The sequence below is a fragment of the Ceratotherium simum genome, chromosome 5 (genome assembly GCF_057802395.1).
Source record: "Ceratotherium simum simum isolate JZ-2026a chromosome 5, ASM5780239v1, whole genome shotgun sequence".
NCBI lineage: Eukaryota > Metazoa > Chordata > Mammalia > Perissodactyla > Rhinocerotidae > Ceratotherium > Ceratotherium simum.
Window position 1 is genome coordinate 78,464,177 of NC_141904.1, and position 26,309 is coordinate 78,490,485.

Sequence of the window (26,309 nt, forward strand, 5' to 3'; positions counted from 1 at the left end):
ACGTGGTTTGTATTCTTCATTTTATTAATGTGGTGTATCACATTGATTGATTTGTGAATGTTGAACCATCCCTGCATCCTTAGAAGCAATCCCACTTGATCAGGGTGTATAATCTTTTTAATGTATTGTTGTATGCGATTTGCTAGTATTTTGTTGAGGATTTTTGCATCAACGTTCATCAGTGATATTGGCCTGTAATTTTCTTCTTTTGTGTTGTCCTTGTCTGCTTTTGGTATCAGGGTAATGTTGGCTTCATAGAATGAGTTAGGGAGCTTCCTGCCCTCCTCAATTTTTTGGAAGAGTTTGAGAAGGATAGGTATTAAGTCTTCTTTGAATGTTTGGTAGAATTCACCAGGGTAGCTGTCTGGTCCTGGACTTTTATTTTTGGGGAGGTTTTTGATTACGGTTTTGATCTTACTGGTATTTGGTCTATTCAAATTCTCTATTTCTTCTTGATCCAGTTTTGGAAGGTTGTATGATTCTAAGAATTTATCCATTTCTTCCAGATTGTCCAATTTGTTGGCATATAGCTTTTCATAGTATTCTTTTATAATCTTTTGTATTTCTGAGGTGTCTGTCGTAATTTCTCCTCTTTCATTTCTGATTTTACTTATTTGAGCCTTCTCTCTTTTTTTCTTGGTCAGTCTAGCTCAAGGTTTGTCAATTTTGTTTATCTTTTCTAAGAACCAGCTCTTGGTTTTATTAATTTTTTCTATTGTTTTATTTGTCTCTATTTCATTTATTTCTGCTCTGATTTTTATTGTTTCCCTTCTTCTACTGATTTTGGGCTTTGTTTGTTCTTCTTTTTCGAGTTCCGTTAGGTGCATTGTTAGACTGTTTATTTGAGATTTTTCTTGTTTGTTGAGATAGGCCTATATTACTGTAAACTTCCTTCTTAGAACTGCTTTTGCTTATCCCATAAATTCTGGCATGTTGTATTTTCATTTTCATTTATCTCCAGGTATTTTTTGATTTCTCCTTTGATTTCTTTGTTGACCCAATTGTTGTTCAGTAGCCTTTTGTTTAATCTCCACATATTTGTGGCTTTTCTGATTTTCTTCCTGTAGTTGATTTCTAGTTTCATACCATTGTGGTCAGAAAAGATGCTTGGTATTATTTCAATCTTCTTAAATTTATGTAGATTTGTTTTGTAGCCTAGTATGTGATCAATCCTGGAGAATGTTCCACGTGCATTTCAAAAGAATGTGTATTCTTCGGTTTTTGGATGGAATGTTCTGTATATATCTACTAAGTCCATCTGTTCTAGTGTGTCATTTAAGGCCAATGTTTCCTTATTGATCTTCTATTTGGATGATCTATCCATTGGTGTAAGTGGAGTGTTAAAGTCCCCTACTATTATTGTGTCACTGTCTATTTCTCTTTTTATGTTTGTTAATAATTGCTTTATATATTTAGGTGCTCCTATTTTTGGTGCATAGATATTTACAAGTGTTATATCCTCTTGTTGGATTGTTCCCTTGATCATTATGTAATGCCCTTCTTTGTCTCCTTTTACAGTTTTTGTTTTAAAGTCTATTTTGTCTGATAAGAGTATTGCTACCCCAGCTTTCTTTTCATTGCCGTTTGCCTGGAGTATCTTTTTCCATCCCTTCACTTTCAGTTTGTGGATGTCTTTAGGTCTGAAGTGTGTCTCTTGTATGCAGCATATGTATGGGTCTTGTTTTTTTATCCAATCAGCCACCCTATGCCTTTTCATTGGAGCATTTAGCCCATTGATGTTTAAAGTAGCTATTGATAAGTATGTACTTACTGCCATTTTTTTAACTTTTTTTCTCAGTGTTTTAGTAGTCCTTCTCTGTTCCTTTCTTCTTCTCTTGCTCTCTTCCCTTGTGGTTTGATGGCTTTCTTTAGTATTATGTTTGGCTTCCTTTCTCTTAGTTTTTTGTATGTTTATTGTAGGCTTCTGGTTTGTGATTACCATGGGGTCCATATACAGAGTTGATGGGCTCTTTAGTTTGACCTCTGTCTGAAAGCTCTCCTCTTTAACTCCCCTCCTCCCACACTTTATGTTTTTGATATCATATCTAACCTCTTTTTTGTGCATTTGTATCCATTATGCTCTTATCATGGAAATAGATAATTTTTCCTATTTGTGGTCTTCTCTTTTCCCCTTAAATAAGTCCCTTTAGCATTTCTTGTAGTACTGATTTCTTGGTGACAAACTCCTTTAATTTTTGCTTGTCTGGGAAACTTTTTATCTCTCCACAAGATGTTATTAAAAAAAATTATTATGGAAAATATCAAACATATAAAGGTAGGAAGAAAGTATAATGAATAATGAATCCCTGTGTACTCATCATTTATCTTCAATAATTGTCAATATTTTGGTAAGTCAAGATGTTATTTAAAAATGGGTTTCTACCTGATGTAACTCTTTGTCTTATACTGAGAAATATTTTCTTTTTGCCATTGGGAAGTAATTTGATTGGTTGTCCTAGAGCCAGAGTGTCATTGCAAAAGCACTGCTTATTTTTTTTTTTTTAGCTTTTTTTAATTGATGTCATAATAGTGTATAACATTGTGAAATATTAGTTGTACATTTTTGTTTGTCAGTTACCATATAAATGCATCCCTTCACCCCTGTGCCCACCCCCCAACCCCCTTCCTTCTGGTAACCACCAAACTGTTCTCTCTGTCCGTGTGTTGCTTTATCTTCCACTTATGAGTGAATTCATGCACTGTTTGTCTTTCTCTGTCTGGCTTATTTCAGTTAACATAATACCCTCCACGTCCATCCATGTTGTTGCAAATGGGACGATTTTGTCTTTTTTATGGCTGAGTAGTATTCCATTGTATATATATACACCACATCTTCTTTATCCAATCATCAGTGGAGGGACACTTGGGTTGCTTCCATTTCTTGGCTATAGTGAATAATGCTGCAATGAACATAGGGGTGATAAGACTCTTTGGATTGTTGATTTCAGGTTTGTGGGATAGATACCCAGAAGTGGGATAGCTGGATCATAAGGTATTATTTTTAATTTTTTGAAGAATCTCCATACTGTTTTCCATAGAGGCTGCACCAGTTTGCATTCCCATCAGCAGTGAATTAGGGTTCCCATTTCTCCACAACCTCTCCAACATTTGTCTTGGTGATTACAGCCATTCTAACAGGTGTAAGGTGATATCTTAGTATAGTTTTGATTTGCATTTCACTGATGATTAGTGATGTTGAACATCTTTTCATGTGCCTATTGGCCATCTGTATATCTTTCCTGGAAAAATGTCTGTTAATATTCTCTGCCCTTTTTTTTTTTTTGGTGAGGAAGGTTAGCCCTGAGCTAACATCCATTGCTAACCCTCCTCTTTTTGCTGAGGAAGGTTGGCCTTGGGCTAACATCTGTGCCCATCGTCCTCTACTTTATATGGGACGCCGCCACAGCATGGCTTGACAAGCAGTGCCTTGGTCTGTGCCCAGGATGTGAACCTGTGAACCCTGGGCCGCCAAAGCGGAGCTGGAGAACTTAACTGCTATGCCACCGGGCCTGCCCGTCTGCCCATCTTTTGGTCGGGTTGTTTGTTTTTTTGTTGTTCAGTTGTATGAGTTCTTTATATACTATGGAGATTAACCCCTTGTCGGATATATGATTTGCAAATATTTTCTCCCAGCTGGTGGGTTGTCTTTTCATTTTGATCCTGGTTTCATTTGCCTTGCAGGAACTCTTTAGTCTGATGAAGTCCCACCTGTTTCTGTTTTCTTTTGTTTCCCTTGTCTGAGTAGACATGGAATTCGAAAAGATCCCTCTATGACTGATGTCAAAGAGTGTCCTGCCTATGTTTTCTTCCAGGAGTTTTATAATTTCAGGTCTTATCTTCAAGTCTTTGATCCATTTTGAGTTAATTTTTGTGTATGGTGAAAGAAAATAGTCTACTTTCATTCTTTTGCATTCTTTTGTGGCTGTCCAGTTTTCCCAGCACCATTTATTGAAGAGACTTTCGTTTCTCCATTGTATGTTCTTAGCTCCTTTGTCAAAGATTAGCTATCCATAGATGTGTGATTTTATTTCTGGGATTTCAGTTGTGTTCCATTGAGCTGTGTGTCTGTTTTTGTACCAGTACCATGCTGTTTTAATTATTATAGCTTTGTGGTATTTTTTGAAGTCAGGGATTGTGATGCCTCCAGCTTCGTTCTTTTTTCTCAGGATTGCTTTAGCTATTCAGGGTCTTTTGTTGCCCCATATGAATTTTAGGATTCTTCGTTCTGTTTCCATGAAGAATGTCATTGCGATTCTGATTGGGATTGCATTGAATCTGTAGATTGCTTTAGGTAGTATGGACGTTTTAACTATGTTTATTCTTCTAATCCACGTACATGGGATATCTTTCCATTTCTTTATGTCATCATTGATTTCTCTCGATAATGTCTTATAGTTGTCATTGTATAGGTCCTTCACCTCCTTGGTTAACTTTATTCCTAGATATTTTATTCTTTTTGTTACGATTGTAAATGGGATTGTCTTCTTGAGTTCTCTTTCTGTTAGTTCGTTATTAGAGTATAGAAATGCAACTGATTTCTCTAAGTTGATTTTGTATCCTGCAACTTTGCTGTAGTTGTTGATTATTTTTAATAGTTTTCCAGTGGATTCTTTAGGGTTTTCTATATATAAAATCATGTTGTCTGCAAACAGTGATGAAGTTTCACTTCTTCATTGCCTATTTGGATTCCTTTTATTCCTTTTTCTTGCCTAATTGCTCTGGCCAAAACCTCCAGTACTGTGTTGAATAAAATTGGTGAAAGTGGGCACCCTTGTCTTGTTCCTGTTCTCAGAGGAATGGCTTTCAGTTTTTCCCCGCTGAGTATGATGTTGGCTGTGGGTTTGTCATATGTGGTGTTTATTATGTTGAGGTACTTTCCTTCTATACCCATTTTTTTTTTTTTTTGTGAGGAAGATCAGCCCTGAGCTACCATCCATGCCAATCCTCCTCTTTTTGCTGAGGAAGACTGGCCCTGGGCTAACATCTGTGCCCATCTTCCTCCACTTTATGTGGGACACTGCCACAGCATGGCCTGAGAAGCAGTGCATTGGTGCGTGCCCGGGATCTGAACCTGGGTGGAGTGTGTGCACTTAACCGCTACGCCACTGGGCCAGCCCCCTCCTTCTATACCCATTTTCTTGAGAGTTCTTATCATAAATGGTTGTTGGATCTTGTCAAATGCCTTCTCTGCATCTGTTGAGATGATCATGTGGTTTTTATTCCTCGTTCTGTTAATGTGGTGTATCACATTGATTGATTTGCGGATGAGAACCATCCCTGTGTCCCTGGTATAAATCCCACTCGATCATGGTGTATGATCTTTTTAATGTATTGCTGTATTCAGTTTGCCAATATTTTGTTGAGGATTTTTGCATCTATGTTCATCAGTGATACTGGCCTGTAATTTTCCTTCTTTGTATTGTGTTTGTCTGGCTTTGGTATCAGGGTGCTGTTGGCCTCATAGAATGTGTTAGGATGTGTTCCATCTTCCTCTATTTTTTGTAATAGTTTGAGAAGGATAGGTATTAAATCTTCTTTAAATGTTTGGTAAAATTCTCTAGAGAAGCCACCTGGTTCTGGACTTTTATTTTCTGGGAGCTTTTTGATTAGTGTTTCAATCTCTTTACTTGTCACTTGTCTATTCAGATTCTCTGTTTCTTCTTAATTCAGTTTTGGGAGGTTGTATGAGTCTAAGAATTTATCCATTTCTTCTAGATTGTCCAATTTGTTGGCATTTAGTTTTTCATAGTATTCTGTTATAATCCTTTGTATTTAGATGGTATCCATTGTAATTTCTCCTCTTTCATTTCTAATATTATTTATTTGAGCCTTTTCTCTTTTTTTCTTAGTGAGTCTGGCTAAGGGTATGTCAATTTTGTTTATCTTCTTAGAGAACCAGCTCTTTGTTTCATTGATCTTTTCTACTGTTTTTTTGGTTTAAATTTCATGTTTTTCTGCTCTAATTTTTATTATTTCCTTCCTTCTGCTCTCTCTAGGCTTTGTTTGTTCTTTTTTTCTAATTCTGTTAGGTCTAGTTTTAAGGTTGCTCATTTGGGATTTTTCTTATTTGTTAAGGTGGGCCTATATCACTATGAGTTTCCCTCTCAGGACCATTTTTGCTCCATCCCATATGAGTTGGTATGGTGTATTTTCATTTTCATTTGTCTCCAGATATTTTTTTATTTTTCCTTTAATTTTTTTCAGTGATCCATTGGTTATTCAGTATTGTGTTCTTTAGTCTCCACATTTTTGTCACTTTCCTAGTTTTTTTCTTGTAGTTGATTTCTAGTTTCATAGCATTATGGTTGGAGAAGATGCTTGTTATGATTTCAATCTTCTTAAATTTGTAGAGGCTTGCCTTGCTTCCCAACATATAGTCTATTCTTGAGAATATTCTATGCGCGCTTGAGAAGAATGTGTAATCTGCTGTGTTTGGGTGGAGTACTCTCTCTATATCTATTAAGACCATCTCTTCTAGTTTTTCATTTAAGTCCACTATTTTCTTATTGACTTTCTGCCTGGATGATCTATCCATTGATGTAAGTGGGATGTTAAGATCCCCTTCTGTTATTGTGTTGTTGCTAATATCTCCTTTTAGGTCTGTTAATAGTTGCTTTATGTACTTTGGTGCTCCTGTGTTGGGTGCATATATATTTATAAGTGATATGTCTTCTTGGTGGAGTGTCTCTTTTATCATTATATATTGCCACTCTTTTTCTCTCATTACCTGTTCTATGTTGAAGTCTACTTTGTTTGATATAAGTATGGCAACACCTGCTTTCTTGTGTTTGCCATTAGCTTGGAGTATTGTCTTCCATCCTTTCACTCTGAGTCTGTGTTTGTCCTTACTGCTGAGATGTGTTTCCTGGAGGCAGCATATTGTTGGGTCTTGCTTTTTAATGCATCCTGCCACTCTGTGTCTTTTGATTGGAGAATTCAATCCATTTATGTTTAGACTGATTATTCATATATGAGGGCTTAATGCTCCCATTTTATCACTCGTTTTCCATTTCTTCTGCATTTCCTTTGTTTCTCATCCTGTGTATTTCGGACTACCAATTCAGTTTGGTAGTTCCGTATGATGGTTTTCTTAGTTTTCTCTTTATTTATCATGTGTGTCTCTGTTCTGATTATTTGCTTAGTGGTTACCATAAAGTTTTGCTGGATAGAGTATTCTTGGCTGAAAGTTTTTGTCTTTCAGATTTTTGCATATGTCATTCCACTCTCTCCTAGCCTGTAAAGTTTCTGCTAAGAAATCAGCTGAAAGCCTGATAGGGATTCCTTTGTATGTTATTTTTTTTTTGTCTTGCTGCCCTTAATATTTTTTCTTTATCATCGACTTTTGCCAGTTTTACTACTATACCCTTGGAGAGGGTCTTTTCCTGTTGATATATTTAGGAGATCTATTGATTTCGTTCACTGGTATTTCCAGTTCTTTCCCTAGGTTTGGGAAGTTCCCAGCTATTATTTCTTTGAACAAGCTCTCTGCTCCTTTTTCCCTTTCTTCTCCCTCTGGAATACCTATAATCCTTATATCGCATTTCCTAATTGAGTTGGATATTTCTCGGAGAATTTCTTCATTTCTTTTTAGTCTTAGTTCTCTCTCCTCCTCCATCTGGAGCGTTTCTGCATTCCTGTCCTCAATATTGCTGATTCTTTCCTCCATATCGTCAGCTCTGTTCTTTAAAGATTCCCGATTTTTCTTTATCTCCTCCATTGTGTTTTTCATTTCCAACATTTCTGATTGGTTTTTCTTTATAGTTTCAATCTCTTTTGTGAAGAAGTTCATGATTTCATTGAATTGTCTATCTCTATTTTCTTGTAGTTCATTTAGCTTTTTTATGATAGCTATTTTGAATTCTCTGTCGTTTAGGTTATAGATTTCTGTGCCTTCAGGATTGATTTCTGGGTGCTTGTCATTTTCCTGCTGGTCTGGAGATTTAATATATTTTTGTGTACTCCTGGAGGTTGTGGGCTTATTTTTCCTCATTCTGAAAATATGTGGTTGCAGCTTCCACCTGCCGCCACTGGATGGGGGTCAAAAGCTATGTATTCTGAGCCCTCTGTGATCCGCAGGTGCTCTGGCCGACCGGCTGTGCTGGTGCTCTGGGCTGGGGGAGGGGCTCTTTCTTTTACCTGCCCGATCCCGGTGGCTTCTTGTTCTTCCCTCACTCTCTGCTCTCCTGGGGTGCTAGCTTGATGAATACACCCCCGCAACAGTTCAGTCCCCTCTGTATGGGACTGTGAGAGAACTTGGAGAGTGACGGTTTTCCCGTGGAGGGCTGCCCCTCCCCCATCTCTCTCAGAGAGCTGCGCAGTCCCAGTACCAGGGTCGCTGTCATTGGGGAAGGAGAGGAGTTCTCCTTACCTCCTTTCACTTCCTCCGGGGTTACCAGCACCTCCACCTTCAGATGTAAGGCTGCGTGGGTCTCTCAGATGTCTTTTGTGTTGTGTGAATGTCCTCTGTTGGTATATGAATGTCCTTTTTGTTGTATCTTAGGGAGGGAGAGTCTAAGGGGGAAGCTCACTCTGCCATGATGCTGACTTCACTCTGCAAAAGCACTGTTTTGTAAAAGAGATTTTTGATTATTCCTTAAGTTCTTACATTTATTGACATTTGTTTTATTTTACAATATCAGTAGAAATAAAAAAGTCGCCCAAATTGTCCGCCCAACACCAAATGGTTAACCAATGTCATCCCAAATTGTCAAATTTTCAGCTTTCCATAGGTCCTTTCAGCCTGGCATGTGCAACTTTTGTATATTTTCAAAGTATAATACAACATAAACGTTTTTATTAACCTTACTTTTGGCAAGTCATTCAAGTATTTTCAAGTCGTTACCTTGTTTTCACAGTTATTGTCTTTAAAAGCTACTTGACAGTCCATTACCTCTTCTGATGTTGAATGTTTGGATAATTTCTACAGGTTTTTTTTTTTTTTTCCCTGTTTTACAGATAATTCTCTATGAATAATGTAATACTTTTTCTTTTTAAAAGCTTTTTTTTTAGGATAAATTTCAAGGAATGGCGGTACTGGATCAAAAGCTGTGAACACTCTTCTGGCTTTTGAAATGTGTTGTCAGTCTGGGAAAGCAAAATGACAAACCTGTTTTTCTTTTGCGTTAAATGTTTTGCCCCTTTTTGTGTCAGTGGTTACACACTATATTCAGAAAGATCTCCTGGCTCTCCATGCTACTGACAGGACTGACAAACGTTTGAGGGCCAAGCATTCATTCCTTCCCTTACCTGTCAGGGACAAAGGTCCTGAAGAGCACTGGGGCTGCACTAGGAGGCCTCTTCCTCCCAAGATAGTTGGGATCTGAAGTGCCTTGTTTGTTTTTGCAGGCAATGTTGTGAACATTCAGACGGGCCATTGGGTTGGAAAGCAGAGTGGCTTGGGTGCTGGATTAGACTCCTTCTATGAATACCTCTTGAAATCTTATATTCTCTTTGGAGAAAAAGAAGACCTAGAGATGTTTAATGCTGCATATCAGAGTATTCAGAACTACTTAAGAAGAGGGTATGTCTCCTTAACATCTCTTCTCTTGCTGTGTAAAGCAAATAGAATGCATTCTGAAAAGTTCCTATTTTTCTCAACATAAATTCACAGGGTCTGTTGGTCTCTGCCCTCACCTTACTGCCTCCTAGTTGTTTATCAGTCATTTGGGGATGAAGAGGTATATTAGCTATCTACTGCTGCATAACAAATTATTCCAGAATTTGGTAGCTTAAAACAACAAAGATGTCACATAGTTTCTGAGGGTCGGGAAGCCACGAGCAGCTGAGCTGATCCATGGTTTCTCAGGAGGTTGTCATCAAGCTATTATTGGGGGCTACAGCCGTGACAAGGGTCGAATGGGACTGGAGAATCCGCTTTCAGGCTCACTCCTGTGGTGATGGGCAGGCTTCAGTTCCTCACTGGCTCTTGGCTGGAGGTCTCAGTTCCTTGCCACGTGGGCCTCTTTGTAGGCAGCTCATGGCAGCTGGCTTCCCCCAGAGCAAATGATCTGAGAGAAATAGAAAGGAAGAGAGCACAGTGGAAGCCACGTGCTTTCATGACCTAATCTTGGAGTGACAAAGCCTGACTCTATTGGCCATACAGACCAGCCCTGATATAGTGTGGGAGGGGACTACTCAAGGGTGTGACTACCAGGAGGCAGGGGTCACTGGGGGCCATCTTGGAGACTGGCTGCCACAAGGGGTGACATATCCCTGTGTTTACCTGTGGCTTTAATTGTAGATAGAGCTGTAATGCAGGACAGTTGTTGAGTTGTTTTGGTTCTTTTACTTTCCAGAGAATTGTTAGGATTGGGCTTTATACCTGATGAGAGAAAGAACAGTTACCACATTTTTTTCCCTCTATGTTTGTTTAAAATACCATTATTTGCTCCTTCTCACTTGTGCCTTCAGGATGGCAGGAGAGAGAGTACCATTCGAAGCTATCGTGACTTCTACCCTGACATCACCTCTCTCTTCTCCAGGCTAATGGCCAGTGCAAGCGATAGCTAATGAGCTTCCTGCGTGATAGAATTTTCTTGGATCCATTGCCACATTAGCCTTGGTAGGGACTACTTGTGTGAGTGCTATGTTTTAGGAAGAGGTTGTTTGGCCAGAGTTCAGTCATTTTTGCTTTTTAAAGCCCCAAACTAAATTGAGTAGTAATCCCTGAGTGCCCTTCTCTGATGAAGTCCTCCAGGCCCCTGGTGTAGGACCTTATTAGAGAAGAGACTCTTTTTTTGTGCAGAAATAACCAGGCTTCCCCACTCAGGTCAAATCCAACGTAGACCCATGCTGTACACAAAATTCTATTACATGGCATTGTTTTTAAATCTGAATGTCAAAGTGCTTTCTGAAAAATACAGTGAAATCCTGCTGTGTTACAATGGCTGAATTTAGAACTTTGGTTCTATGGTAGGTGTTATCTGATGCTAGAGTCTAGTATGGACAGGTAGAGGCAGTCTGTCTCCTGAGGTTTAGAGAACGAGGGAGGAGGAAAAGTTCATTTCAGTTAAACCACCAGGGGCTGCAGGAGAAGTGGAGGTGGTGTCCTGTCAGTGATCTTTCTCTTTACCTGTGACCGCTCTGCTTGGCTCCTCAGCCGGGAAGCCTGTAACGAAGGGGAAGGAGACCCTCCGCTGTATGTCAACGTGAACATGTTCAGTGGGCAGCTGATGAACACTTGGATTGACTCTCTGCAGGCCTTCTTTCCCGGACTGCAGGTAGTTTGCAGTCATATTCGCTAAGAAAAAGCTATCACTGGAAAGAGCTTTTTTTTTCTCTCTCTTCTTTTTATGATACCAGAGTGTTCTCTGGTTGCTTTGGATTTGGGAGGTTATTTCGCACAGTATGTCTTGGTTACTCTGTGAAATTAGTCCCCAGAATATTGAACAGAGCCATTAAATAATTGCAAAACCACGCTTGAAAAGTAGCCGCGTGTGATTTTTGGAGGACCCATCTCTCAGTTGTCTATTCTTTGTTCATGAGTACAATTAACCTCTTGTCCTATGCAGTTGACATCAATTTGGCGTTGATGGCCAGACGAGGAGAGCATCTGTTTGCCTGGGTTGCTACTTTTGGGTTGGTTTTATCTCCAGTCATGCTTGTAGGTCAGATGAGAAACGGGGGTAGAGGGAGAGCCCAGGGCCTTCGTGTCTTGCCACTCTGGGAAAAGTGTCTTAGCTTGGTGCCCTGTGTCTTCTCCTTAGGTTCTGATAGGAGACGTGGAAGATGCCATCTGCCTCCATGCCTTTTACTATGCCATATGGAAGCGATATGGGGCCCTCCCTGAGAGGTATAACTGGCAGCTACAGGCTCCTGACGTGCTCTTCTACCCGCTGAGACCAGAATTAGTGGAATCGACATATCTCCTCTACCAGGTACTAGAGTTTGTTCAACAGTAGTTTGTATTTAAACACTAGGAGGACCTGTGGCAGTTGGTTCTTAGTGAACATTTGATGACTGATGTAGAATTGTGTTGTTTCATAGTGACTCTGATAGAGTTACCATCTATCCATAGTCTTGGTAGTGTTTAGTGTCATTCATTGGTCCACAGGACAGGGAAGGCGTCTGCGGTCACATACGTTTTTTAACCTAACATTCTGCAAAGCTGAATCGTGTCTTTACTGTAGGGTTTATTTCTCACATCCTTAAGTAATCAGAAGGAAGATTTGGTATTCAGTGTTTTCCAAATTTATTTGATCAAAGAATTCTTTTCTTGAGATGCAATTCTGTACTAATGTATTGTGGAACACTGGTCTATGTAATAATTATTCAGACAAAAAAATTATTTTTCTTGGTTGTAAAGGAAATCATCTTGGATTCATCTGAATGCCTATTTTTGTTTAATGCTAAAAAAATATAATGTTCATCTTTCATGAAATTACTTTAGTGCCAGAGGGAATGTCAATTTAACTATGAAAAGTGTTCTCCCCCATAGTTTAAGGCAGATATTTATACTTCTGTGCCTGCCATACATATATACACACTGAGAGTCCTCATCCGTTCACAAATACAGCAGCACGAGCTGTTCACTTTCCAAGAAGCTGGCCTTCAGTGCAGCCCAGTAAACCTGTAACAGACACCTGCCGTGGGCAGGCCCTTATTTTTATGAGCTTTGGTAGTAGGTTTAGTACTGTGGTTTAGATTTATTCAATAATTTGTTGATACTGAATCCTTGCTACTTGCTTCTAGATGAAAAAGGGAGAGGTCCTATGAAACTGATAATAGTGCTCATGCCTAATGAGAGACCTCATGAGTTTTAGATAACCTCTCAGAAGAGGGAAAGGACAGCCTCTGACTTTGCCTCCCTGAACTCAGTGTACAGTTGGCATACACTCTTTGAGGATGACATGCCTGGTGTTGTCCAAGTTCTCCTCTTAAGCTTAGGTCTGTTGCCTTTGGGTTTATACCTCTTAATTTCTGTCACCACTTCTTTCTTATTTTCAGCTTCTTCCTCACAGTGACTGTTTTCTTAGATTCCAGAGAAATCTTCAGCTTTACGGCTTTGCCTTCTGAAGCCACTCCCTGTGCTCTCTTCATCCAGAGACAGCTCACCTTTTAGTAGTTTGCTTTTGCTGCTGCAGGTTGACACTTGGCACGAATTAAAGATGAACCCGAATTTTTAAACTATTTGTGGGGTAAAAGTCTCATCTTCCCAGAGAATTTTTTTCTGTAAGGAAACCACCTAGGAGCATGTAACAGAAGAGTAAGCAGCCCAAGGAGTGAGTTCCTAGGCGATTAGAGAGCTAAGTGTGGAGGCCTCCTTTAGATACTTTTGAAAGTCGTCTTCTTCCTATTAGCCTTTCCTCACAATGCTGAAAGTAGAATAATGGGGGCAAGGTCCTCTTTCCCTGTGCCTGTATCTTAAGTTTCTAGAGAGTTCTGAGGCAAGATAGAAACTGGATTTCTTCTTAGAGATGGTACTGTCAGTGAGGTGTTGTTTCATTTCTGATCATGATGGGGATCAGGAGACCCAAAGCAGAGTATTGTTCTACCCTGGAGCAGATTGTCTCAACCAGGTTAAAGTTAAACAGATCATAGGTGCGCTTTGACGTGAGCTGACAGAATACCTCAGACCTTTAACGTTCATGACCCTTCAAGATGAAGTGAACTGGGTGCTGTGCCTTCTTTCGGCTAGTGACTCATCTCCTCGGGAAATTCCTGCGGTCACCGTGATGTTTGTTGATGGCTTGTCTTCCAGGCCCTTGCTGGATCACGTTCTCTCATGTTCTCTCTAGGCAACCAAGAATCCCTTCTACCTCCATGTAGGAATGGATATTCTGCAGAGTCTGGAAAAGTACACAAAAGTCAAGTTAGTTATCTAAGTTTCTTCCTTTTTCTGTTGGCCACTTTTGATTTATTTTGAGTTGTTCTGGGAAATATTACTCTATTTTGCATTTTAATTTATGGAACAGGTCATTAATGTTAATTTTGTAGGGAAATTGCTTACTTTTTGTGTGGTAGAACCTGTCCATTATAGTGTGAATTGCTTTTTATTTTTTTTTTTACCTTTTTTTATGTAAGGTTCCCGCAGACTATGTGTGTTTGTTTAAGTAACTTATTTCCCCTAGTTATTTGTACATACATTAAAAAGTTTGAGTACAGAAAATATAGAGGTAGAATATTATCACTGTAATCTCCACGTGCAGCGGTAACCACAATCAGCATTTAAGTATGAATACTTAGAGTCTCTTTTATATATTTATATATATAATGTGTGTATATATGTATAGATTAAAAAATCTATATTTCAATTTTGTGACCTGCTTTTTTCACCTAGCAGTATATCATAAGTTTTCTCTTAAAAAATACTGTTTTAGACTACCCAAATGATAAGTCAGTTCTGCAAATATTGGGACAAAAAATTTAAATCAGTCCTTTTGAATTTGTTGCCAGTCATTTTCTTGGTGTCTTGTTATGCTTTTGGCAAACACCCTGCACCTCCCACCCGTTTCCCCCTACAACTAACCTGATGATTTAGCAACCAAACCACTTTTTAAATGAATTTGTAGACGATCTAGGCTAATAAAGGATAGCCCTTAAACCTAATGTAGTTTGTTTTTCATACGGGATTTGATAATTTGATTGATTATTCTGTTAATAGACTACTTGTTCTTCTTACGTAAATAGGCAGGTGGGGAGGAATAGAGACAGGACTAACAGGAAGATTGTTTTATAGGTGTGGGTATGCCACGCTGCATCACGTCATAGACAAATCCAAAGAGGACCGGATGGAGAGCTTCTTCCTCAGCGAGACCTGTAAATACTTGTATCTGGTATGTGTCTTGTAAGATTAACCCAAGAAATGTTTACTACTGCCTGGAGCAGGCGCTCACGCAGTCTTCCATCTGGCATGTATTTCCTGGGCAGTGCTCCATGCCGGCCATTGTGCTGGCCCAGGACACAGCGATCTCAGAACAAAAGGATGTGGCTGTCTTCCTCCATGGTTTCTAACCTCATCATGGAGGAGGCAATGTCAGGTAAACAAACAACGAATGTAAGATTACAAACTGTGCCAAATGTGGTAATGGTTGATGGAGGGCTCGCGTCAGCATGGTGGTGAGGAAGGCTTCCCTGAGGAAGAGAGCTGTGTCTATAGCTCTTCCTTCTCTTGACGTGAGTGATCTTGGCTGAGACCCACAGCCCAGCTGGCTCTATGGCCCTAGGCACATTCTCATGTCTGAAGAGAGAGACAGAGAATTTTTGGAACTGGAAGGAACCTTAGGGGATCGTCTTATTGTTGTTGATTCTTCCCCTCATGGGAACTGCAGTCTACATTGAGAGGTCAGGTGACTTGCCTGGGTTCTCGGGGTGACTGCGTGGCAGAGCTGAAGCTTGAACCCTGGTCTTGACTCCTTCTCCAGTGCTCTTTCCACTTTACCACTCTGTCACATGCACGCATGGTGTCTGTGCGCTTGTGTGCGTAGCCACTCCTTCCCTCTCTGCCACTGGACTCAGTCTGGCTGTATATGAAAGGACGCTTCCTCAAGGCACAGAGGGTCAGGATTTCCTGGTGAGGAGACAGCATGGAGACTGAGAACTTGGGCTGAGATTCAAAGACATGGATCAGTAGTGACACTTGTATTATCTAGTTCAGCGGTTCCCCAGCCCTGGGGCCAGCTAGATCAGAATCCCCTGAGGGCCCTTGTTAAAATCATGGCTCTGTTGAATCAGTTTTTAGAAGTGGGCTCAGGATTCTGTGGTTTGGTGAACGGCTCATGATTTTGTACAAAGCCAGATTTTGGAAGTACTGATCTAATCCTTTAAGATGACACTTCTGCATCTGGCACCACTTTTTACCGCAGAAGGCTGCAGAGGAGGTGTGCCCACCAGCAGGCCTTGTAGTCCAGGCAGTGGGAAGACGGCTGTCCTGCTGCTGAGTCCCGTGGTGTGCGAGTCCTTACTCACAGTGCAGCATGGCGGGGGCAGGTCGGCTGAAGCAGGCTGGTCAGAGGCTGGCCTGCACCCCCGTCCAGCAGCCGTTGGTATTGGGATGTTCACAGGATGAGTTCTGGAGTGAGGGAAGGGGATCCTCTAGGGTGTTCTAGGGGAAGGAACTCAGAGTCTGGGAGGAGAAAACCTGAGGCCTATCCCATTCTTCTCCTGTTAGCTGTGTAAACACGGACAAGCTGCGCTGCGTCTTGTTTCTCCTCATCTGTAAAATACCTGAGGTGACTGTAAGGTTTCTTCCATCTCTGAGATTTCTGCTTCTGAGTGTTCTCTCATTCACCATTTACTGGACACCTGCTTTCTGCCCGCACCGACCTGCCCCGTATTGGTGAGGTGTTCTTTCTGGCTGCTCCCGCTGCCCCTCTTTCATCCCCACCACGCCCACTCTTGAAGGAAAGGACCGGCGCACATGGCCTGCGCCCTCAGAGCCCGGCCCGTGTTCTCACACAGGAATGAACTGAATGCTGCACAGGTGTCAGACTCCCTGCTAGGCCCTGGGGATACGGTGAAGGATGAAACGTGCACCTTCTTCCCTCCAGCATTAGGGCCTAGCTGTGTGTGACGTGGGGGTAGTTCTAGTGTTCTAGCACAAGAACTCTTGGGGGAGCGTAGATGGATCATCCAGAGGGCTTTTATAGACTACTGGTGCTTGGATCTCAGCCCTGGGCTTTGGAATCTCTAGGTCTGGGGTGGGGTAAGTCCAGGCATCTGAGTTTAAACAAAACTGGTGATTCTGCCTTGTAGTCAACGACTGTTGGGAACCACAGTTGTTAATTGATGCCTTTTTACCCATTTGTCACTGAAAAGCCTGAGGGCCAAGCACAGTTCTGCTCCCTGCATGGTATGGGACATAGCACCCTATGAGTTAGTTCCAAACGTGCTACTATGACCAGTTGTATCTTTTTTCTTTTTCTTTCCCATTAGCTATTTGATGAGGAGAATCCAGTCCACAAATCTGGAACCAGATACATGTTTACAACGGAGGGACACATTGTATCTGTGGACAAGCATCTTCGGGAATCACCCTGGAAGGAATTCTTTTCTGAAGTGGGAGGGCAGGACCAAGAGGGAGAGTCCATGCACAGGCCTAAAGCTCACGAGTTAAAAGTCATCAACTCCAGCTCCAATGTAAGTTGCTTTTTCCAGGGGTAGTTTGTATGTGGAGGAAGAGAAAATACCACCAATTACTTTGTCATCCATAGTTCCTGACAGAAAATTGATGGCACACTCAGATTGGGTAATTTGAGAAGAGTTTCACAGAGAGGCCATTTAGGTAGGTGTCGTGAGGGTGTACCACGGGAATACCATGGGAGCAGTGACATCACTCCTGGCTGAAGGGGCCAGTGGAGTATGTGGTCATGGAACCTGGATGGAGAGAGGCGTGTGGGAGGGGGTAGCCTCCTGGCAGGAGCCGCTGCTCTGAGCTGGCTTCAGTGACCTTGCAGGAAGGGAGCCAATAGAGTGAATATCTGAGCATCCTTGTCTCCTCTGATCTGCTGGAGCTTCTCATTGGCTATCCCCACCAGAAGCCAGAGGGCAAGAGAACCTGTTGATAGAATCCAGATACGATGCTAGAGCAGGGTGGAGAAGGGTGGAGAGTGGATCCAGAGGGGCAAATGGAAGGGATCCCGCAAAATCACCCAGCAGTAGGAGAGGGAAAATAGCAGTCATTAGTCATTGTGTTTTTACTGAAGATGCTCTTGAAGGGCAGTAAGTGCCCAGTTTCATTTAAAGCAGGGCCACACTGAGCATGCCTACATTATCCTGATAAGCAGTGGAAAGGTTTGGAAACACAATCCTTGAGTCTGTAGTAGCAGTCTCAGCTAGTTATATTGACTTGAATCAAATAGGATGGTTGGGAAGTGAGGATGGGGAAATGGACCCTGTGTCAGTTGAAATATCAAACCTTATTATCCCACAATGCATTAGATGCCATCTCTCTTCTCAGAAAAAGCCTCACTTGTCGAGAGTCCTACCACCCACCCCCAGCCTGCCTTGGTTAGGGGACACCCTTTCATCCCAGACTGTGCTTCAGGACTTTCCCTGTAGTGTCTCGTTGAAGGTCTTTAGTCTATGAACTACATTCACAGGCCAGAGCAGAGCAAAGTCCCCCAAGTTTCCATGAGGCCATGGAGTGTAGATTAAGTGAACAAAGCATAATTGAGAAGGAAAAAGAAGGTGAGTTAAAGGGAGAAATAATAATAACAGCCAATATTTATTTATAACGCTTACCATATGCCAGGCACTGTTCTCAATGCTCACGTACGTTGACTTATTTACTTCTCAACAACAGCCCCATGAGGTATAGGTACTTTCAATATTCCCACTTTATAGATGAGAAAAGGGAGGCACAGAGAGGTTCAGGTCACACAGTAGAGCCGTGTGGTGGAGCCAGGATTTGGACCAAAGGAGACACTCATCTAATAGACCTGATCCCCTTGTGCCAGACACTGGGGATGCGGGCTGATCAGAGGGGTCCTGATTCTGGATTAGGCTCATGGCCTGGTAGGGAGACTGGTTCTCCCCAGGCATATGTCAGTAGGGGTCTGTGAGAAATGCTGTTAAAACATAAAGGAGGGAGGAATTAATCTGCCAGGGAAAATAAGGAGGGCTTCACTGAGGAGGTTGCTTTGCAGTAGATCCTGGAAGGATGAGGAGCTTCTCAGGAAGGGACGTTCAGGCAGAAGGAACAGCACCTACAAAAGCACCGGGGTCAGGGGAGTGGTTGGGATCAACTGGAGGACCTGTGAGTCTTGATCTTGCAAGGATGAGGAGCTGGTATAGTGAGTTCAAGTACAGAGCAGTGGGAACATGGTTCTTTGGGGAAGAGCATGTAATGAATGTATGTGGAAACTATTTCCAAATAACATGTTTGCTTCTCAAATTTGTATCACTTTTGAGGGGAAAGAAAGCCTTTAGTTAACAACAACAACAAAAGATAGCAGTCTTAAGCATTTAGGTTTTAGCTGTGGATGAGAAGAACTGTCAACTCAGAAAAACCACAGTGTTTTCAAATAGCTAAAGCATTTTCTGAAGTTTGGGGTGGATTAAGGACCCAAGGGATGCAGCTGTTAGTCCTGGCCACTCTGCCCGTGCATGATGTCTTTCAGCCTCCTTGGCTCTCATTTCTTCCCCTGTGAGGTGAGGGTGTTAAATTACCTCAATGGTCTTCAACTGGGGCTGCCTTTGCTCCTCAAGGGATGTTGGGCACCATCTGCAGACAATCTTATTTGTCACAACTGGGAGGTATGGGTCGGGGGGGGGCATCTAGTGGGAGAGGCCAGGGATGTGGCTCACCATCCTACAGCCCCAAATGTCAACAGTGCCCAGGCTGAGAAACCCCAGATTAGGTCATTCAACCACATTTCCTGAGGAAGTGACACATGGACTTTTAACTCGGAGTTCACATTTTCTCTCATTTTTTTCTTTCTAGTGCAATCGGGTTCCTGACGAGAGGAGGTACTCCCTGCCCTTAAAGAGCATCTACATGCGGCAGATTGACCAGATGGTTGGTTTGATCTGATCGGCTCTCCTCTGCGTGGCCTCCTCTGAAACTGGACCTAAACAGCTGAGCCCAGGCCAAGATCCGGTCTCAAGTGGGAGAGGATGGAAGTCTGGCTGTCCGTGATGGTGTAGGAATTTCTGTTTAGCTCCTCACCCACATCTAGTAGTCAAATCTTAGATAATTTAGTGTTTCTCTTCTGTTCAAATAAAATGCCCTGTATTTCTTAAGGATATAATTTGAAGTGAGAAGGCCCATAGAAGTTGTCTTCTTGTGACATGCTGATGTTATTAAGCGCAGTGGATGGGGCATTCTTGGATTGATTTTCACTGCTTCAGACTCTGGAATCCAGCAGGTCTCTTCCCGTGGCCAGCACTCACTGTGACTGCAGTATTGCTCCCTCTCTGTGAGGGGATTGTGAATGGAATTTCTGTGCAAAAGAGCCTGAGGTTCACTTGGCATTCCTCTTTATTGTGTTTTGTTGTCCGTTCTCTCTCTTGTTGGATGATGGGGCTCTCCCCCAGATATCCACCCATGATTTTTGATCACATGGGGAAACAATCGTCCCGTTACTCACTTGTGCCCCAAGTAATCTTCACAGTGTTACAGATTATTTGCTTATGAATAATGGTTTTATCCAAATTCTAACAGGCAGTCTCTTATGTTGTCACATCACGGTTTAAGAGGTTAACAGGTAGATCTTTTGGATGGTATTTTACCTTTATTTGGAACTTACCTGAGGAACGCCACAGTTCCAGAACCAGGTGCCTTTTAGGGAGAGAAAAATACATAAGATTGTCTGAGCTTCCATCTGTCTCGTATTTGCTAACCAAGGATTCTCAATTCTGACCGTGTTTGGGTTAGAATTTTGTTTTGTTTTTGTTTCTTGTGACTAGTGCCAATTAGCTAAGTCAGGGAGAAAGAAATGATAGAGGACTTTCTGGCATCCTTGAGCCATTTCTCTGTGTAATACAGGCTTTAGATGAGTGCCTTATACGATTTTGGTTTGAGCCACTGGATGTGCCAGCTGCTGCTATGGTCTTAGCAGGCTAGTTTTGTGTTGCCACATGGTGGCACCACAGTGAAAGGGGGACAAGATGGGTATTAGTTATTAGATTCTGGAAATATCTTGGCCAGTCCTTGCCTTTCAACCTGATATTTTAAGCAAGCATGTATAAGGAGGAAGTTGTGCTAAAATGCCTTCTGTGTTTTTTGTTATTTTCTCAGCCAGAACTGGAGTATCCCTCTTTGAAATTGGGCTGAGCACTCATACAAAGCAGAGGTGGATTTGAACCCTAGCCTGGCTGCTGTGTAACTTCAGAGGCTGAAATGAATCCCAATAGAAAGGGCAGAAAGTCTCTTAAAAACCACCAACCTCATTTATCATGTTGCTCACCTGTCACTCCTTGCACACTTCAAATGATTTCATTTTAGTCTTTTTAAAACTAGAAGTGCTTTCTATGCCATTGCATTATCAAACAGGAGAAATTTTATTCCTTCTTGAAAAGTTGTGTTGTTCTATAAAATAGGTATATAATTCAGTTCTTTGAGATTTTTTAAAAAAGGGATTTTCAGTAATGTGTCACCTCTATCTTTTAAACATTTACTATGCAAATTGTTTTAAAGTAAAAAAAAGTCAAATGCTTCTATTTTACCTTTTTTCTTCATTTCAGAAGCATTCTGTTTATCAACATTGTCTCATCTACTGAACAGAGAATTTTCTGGGAGAATACTGTATGTTTTAAATGTTTTCATTGACTCAGTAAAACTAAAATGTCCCATGTTAAAAACAGAAACACACACACACGCACACGAGCATCCCTGGACCATTTCTCCAAGCAGTCGAGGTGGGATTGTAAAGGACCCAGCTGGGAGAATGGGGCACAGAGAAGAAAGTGGGTCCCTCGTACATCTGTTTTCTCTCTTGGCGCCCTCCTGGCTTCCCTCTCCAGCTTCTGTGACAACGCTGATGTGTAGCACACCAACATCCCCCTCTCATCGGGGCCCTTAACCTGCCACCCGCTTGGGCATTTCTTCCTCCTCCTGCTCCGAATAGGGATCTGTGCCTGGCAGCACCAAATGCCTCAGAGGAACCTCAGGGGCTGCACGCTGACAGGAGTCATGTTTTGTGTTAAGTCTCAAACGCTCTCGACTTGCAGGCACTGGACTGGTACCAGTTGGTGAGTCTGAGGGTGAGTGAGTTACTGCACACTAGTGCTGGTTGTTGAGCTTCCAGACTATCCACTCTCAAGTCGGATGCTCCCTAGTCAGTGGTTTGTGGGATTAGATTCCAGAATGCTCTCTAGTGCCAGTTGTAAAAAGAAGGTTCTCTGAGCCAAGTTCAAAGCTTGCTTGTTTTCTTTTTGAAAATCAAAATGTCAACAACTGCGATCCATCCTGCAGGGCTTTTGCTGTTCCTTCTAGTCTGTGTTGTTAGATATCAGGTAGGGGAGGGCTGAGGCGGGGGCGTCAGAGAAATTCCCTTGATCACTGCTTTGCCCCAGGGACGCCCTGATTCTGAACGGAACGGAACAGCTTTGGAACAGCTGTGAGCCTGCACCATCCTTGCTTTCCTGTGTGTAGCTAGTGTCTAGAGTCTGCTTTGGTCGACATGATGAAAGTGATTTTGCAAAACCGTTGTAGAAAGCTTGGTGGAGTTAGTCTTGGTGGAGTCTAAGTCTCCACCACCAAGTTCTCAATCCTTACAGGGCAGGCTTTGCCACTCCAGATGATGTGACTGAGGAACTCGTCCACTTCCAGGAAGAGTAGGTGACAATGGAAGTGTTTTTTAACTCTCCAATTGTGTGGGCCTTTGTGAAAATCCCTTTTCCGTTTCCAGATCTTTCCTTCAGTTTGTTCCAGCTCTTCTGCCAGAACTTGCTCTGTGTAGCCGAATCCCAGGTTCTGAGGCTGTCCTGGATCGTGGGGGTGTGCACACGTCACTAAATTGTTTTCTCTGTGTTTATGCACCACGGAGGTGTCTGTGCAGAGGAAGATTAGAGGACACCTGTAGTGACCTGGCTGGATAAGTGCAGTTGGGCAATCTGAGAGCCTGAACTTGATTCCCCCCTCAATCCCCCTCTCTCCCTTGCCAAAGAAAAAGAACCCTCTTAGCTATTTTCTTAGCTCAGTTTACTGAACGATTGCAAACTGTAATTCTTCTCTTTGGATTTTGTAGACTCAACATCAGACGTTCCTTTCTTCTTTCTGGAGAGTTCCAGAGGTCTTTCTTTCTTGACATTTTCAAATTTAGTGCCGGCTAACAGGGCTGAATGATCGCTCGAGCCAGGGTGGCTGTGCGGGGACTTTAGAAAAAATATCATGATCTTTCCTTTTCTATTCCCAGACATCCAGCTGCTCCTCTAATGCCTCTTCCCTGCAGGGCAGGGATCCTTGTGCAAGTGAGAAGGGGGACGAGCTGGGCTGTGTGTCCCAGGTCTGCAGGGCTCAGGGTTATGTTCAGGCTTGAATTTGGATGTGAATCTGGTGAAAACGTTAAGTACCTGTGGACCTTCCTGATTCATTACCCCCTTCCCTCTTTCTGAGAGGCAGAGAAATAATATTTTTAAAGGTATTTTGTTTTAGTTTTAAATGGCAAAACACAAGCTATGTTTTTATTTATTATGCACAAGAAAGGTAAATCTGTTTTTACAAAAAAATATAGAGTTGGAAACTCTGGGAAAACCTATTGAAATATACAAATGCTTCTCTCTCTGTAATGTGCAATATGCTTTGCAACTATAGATGATATTTTATGTTTAATCTGTAAATAAGAAATGTATTTAAATTAAAAGGGAGCTTTTTGTAAAAGGACCAAATGTTCTTTTCTAAATGTACTAAGAAATATCTTGCTTTTTGAAATTTATTAGGATTTTTATGAGTAATTTTTATTAAAAGATTCTTTTTTTTTGAGTTGTCATTTTGTTTCTTTATGTACTCGCATATACACTTTACATGCAGGACAAACAAGGAGAAAACATCTTTAAAGGAAACTAGAAAGCTAGATAAATAAAAACTTTATTTTGTTTTTTTTTTTCTTTGTACAGCTAAGCCCTCATTTTTGTCTGTCACATCTTCATATAACTGTCCCTCACATATGGATGAGAGCCGCTTTTGATGATCTCTGTCCCATCCCTATCCTCCTTTCTGCATTAGCCTCCTTTCTCCCAGGCACTGACTCATTCTCAATTCTTGATGCCATTTATCTGAGTCTCTTGAGGTTCTAGAACCAATTCTTTGTTATCTTAAGCAAGGCAATTCATTTCTCCTAACTTCTTACCGGTTAAGATGGGAGTAATGGCACTATGTGGTCGATGTGGGGTGCACTGGTTCAGGGGAAGCGTCAGCCAGGAGGGTTTCAGAGGGACAGTCTCGTCCCCACTGCTCCCTGAGTCGTGATGGGATCTTGAAGGAGATTGCTGATTTTGCCCCTTGGTGTCCCAGCTTTGTGTCATAGGCAATTGTGATGGGCCTTTATAAAAACTATGAATTGCCACAGGGCAAAGGAGAGAGTCCTGAGATTGGAAGCACTTTGCTGATATTAAAGCGTGTGCATTGTAAGGCCTGGTGGTTGAGATTATGAAGTCCCATGGGTTTGTAGTCCTCTTGATCAATCCAAGCAGGCCCAGTACACGAAAGGGACAGCTGAAGAGCCATAGAGCCCACGTCGGTCCCACCTTCCCTTTCCAAGAGGCTGAGCCCTGCTAGTGGGAGCACCAGTGCCCTTGGTCAGCCGTGGAGCGAGTGGACTGGAGCATCCTGTGTTGATACTGCAGTAGAGCGTCAGAGTTGAGGGTCGGGAATCTGGACCCACACTGTGTAGGGTACTGTCTTAGCTCTACCCCCGACAAGCTCTGTGCCGAGTCACACAAATTACACTACCTCACCAGGCCTCAGTTTCCCCATCAATTAGATGATAATAATAGACCATGTGCATGGGGTGAATTGAGTGGATTAATATGTGAAGTGCTTAAAACAGTACGTGGCACATAGCAGGCTCTGTGTGTGCATTTCCTATAATCATGGCCAAGTTGGATTTGATACCCAGGGCAAGCCCCAGGGTCTTTAAACGGATATTGAGGAGGGATAAGAACTTAGACTGGTGCGGAGAGGCCTGGGCAGGAGCCTTTCTGTACAACTCAGAATATTCTCTGTGCCTGTGGGGGGTGGGGGGGTGGGGAGGAGGCAGTAAGGCCACTTTGGGGGTCTGCACTGCCGCTACACAAAGAAATGCCCTCTTTCAAGAGCTTGGTCCTCCTCAAATATCCACCTTTCCAGGGCAAGGATTTCTTGCTTTGTGGGGTACTTTGAGGAAGCTCTACTCTGAGGGGATAATTTTCAATGGCGGGATAATCAAATTCTTGGAGAAAACTGCCTGAGTATTTGAAAAGCTTGACACCTGCTTAGCAAGAAGACTCCAAAAGGGAGTGAAGAGCCAGCTTCCGTTGACAGAAAACCCATCTGAGCCACCAAAAGCTGATCAATAAGAACGTTTTAAAATAACACTGTTACTCTTTTGAAAATCTATTGAAATCTAAAAACCATTGCTATTTACCATCGTCTATTAAAACGTATATTCCAACAAGTTCTTTATTCTTCTCCCACCACAGAATTTTATACTGATTTATATATTTCAATCCTTTGAAGTCTCATTATCTACCCAAACTGTGCCACAAAAATATATATAGTTTGACAAATATAAGGTTTAACAAATTTTCTATGATCATGAGTTTCTAAGTATTAAAAATTTCTTCAGGATCGAGCTAACATTACAATTAGTATATAAACAGCATAAATATATATTTTGATAATTATTCAAAGGGTAAAATTTTGTTGGAAATGTTTCCTTTTATTAAATGACAGGGTTCCCCCCCCACCCCCCGTTAATTGAATTGTGTGTCTTTGGATGAACGCTACTTATTGTCAGAATGGGATGGGTTTCAGTATCAATTATATTCCTATTTTTCATTTTTATAGATGTAAGTAATCTCATTCACATAAACAAGGGATGGGAAAGAAGCAGTTTTTGTTATAGACATTACATATAGTATCTATAGACATAGATATCTTAATTCTTTGAACTTCTGAGCAATACACCAAAATTACACAATTTATTGTTAGAATTTATTTTTAAGAATCCACTTGTTGACGAATTGATTGGGCTCTCTTTCAATTTTGTTGCAAGCAAAGAATTGGAAACCACTGACTTGCAAAAAGATTTGTTATTCAGTTATTAGAGTCATTCACTTTTGCAATTTCTGGAATGTATTCCAGAAAAGCCTTCCAAGATTTATCAAATGGTTCTTCATTGTACCTGTTATTTTTTAATTTAGAGGCACTTTGTGTAACCTGAAGTACTCAGAAAGTCCTGGGAAATTAAAAATTCAACATATCTCTGATAATACATTTAAAAAAATAAGTGCCCTTATCTTGTCATCTCCCTGAAATATATTTGCATTAAAACTTTGGAGCTGTAGACTTAACTCATTCAATTTAGAAAATATATCCATCGTTTAACCTAGTTGGCTAAGCTGGTGCTTGTTTTCAAGCTAATTGGCCCTATCAGGGTTATTTGCTAACCAGAAAAGTCTGCCTTCATTTCTCAGTCCTAATAGATGTGTTAACGCATGTCCTGTGATAGCCCTCTCCCTTCCAAGTTCTGGGACGGAAAGACGCAGCAGGAAGCTTGGCTGCAGTCTGCAGCCTCATGGAGACTCAACCTCTGGAGCAAGGCATCGTTTGCCAACAAGCAGGGAAGGGAAGAGGCAGGTTGTTACATGAAAAATATTTCACATCCCCCTTTTGGTGCCCCAGAGGTTTTTACACACCAGGGCTGTGCACCCAGAACAGTGAGATTCTG

At 41.7% G+C, this 26,309-nt stretch overlaps 1 protein-coding gene across 1 annotated transcript in view; it reads left to right on the plus strand.

Moving 5' to 3' along the window:
* Window positions 1-23,362, plus strand: part of EDEM1 (ER degradation enhancing alpha-mannosidase like protein 1) — a 39,263-nt gene extending 15,901 nt beyond the window's left edge. The window contains exons 6-12 of the mRNA XM_004442208.3: window positions 9,346-9,520; window positions 11,099-11,219; window positions 11,706-11,876; window positions 13,737-13,810; window positions 14,678-14,774; window positions 16,873-17,076; window positions 19,382-23,362. Of these exons, the coding sequence (XP_004442265.2) occupies window positions 9,346-9,520; window positions 11,099-11,219; window positions 11,706-11,876; window positions 13,737-13,810; window positions 14,678-14,774; window positions 16,873-17,076; window positions 19,382-19,471 (932 nt within the window). The 3' untranslated portion in view covers window positions 19,472-23,362. The remainder of the gene's footprint in view (window positions 1-9,345; window positions 9,521-11,098; window positions 11,220-11,705; window positions 11,877-13,736; window positions 13,811-14,677; window positions 14,775-16,872; window positions 17,077-19,381) is intronic.
* Window positions 23,363-26,309: the final 2,947 nt, after the last annotated feature.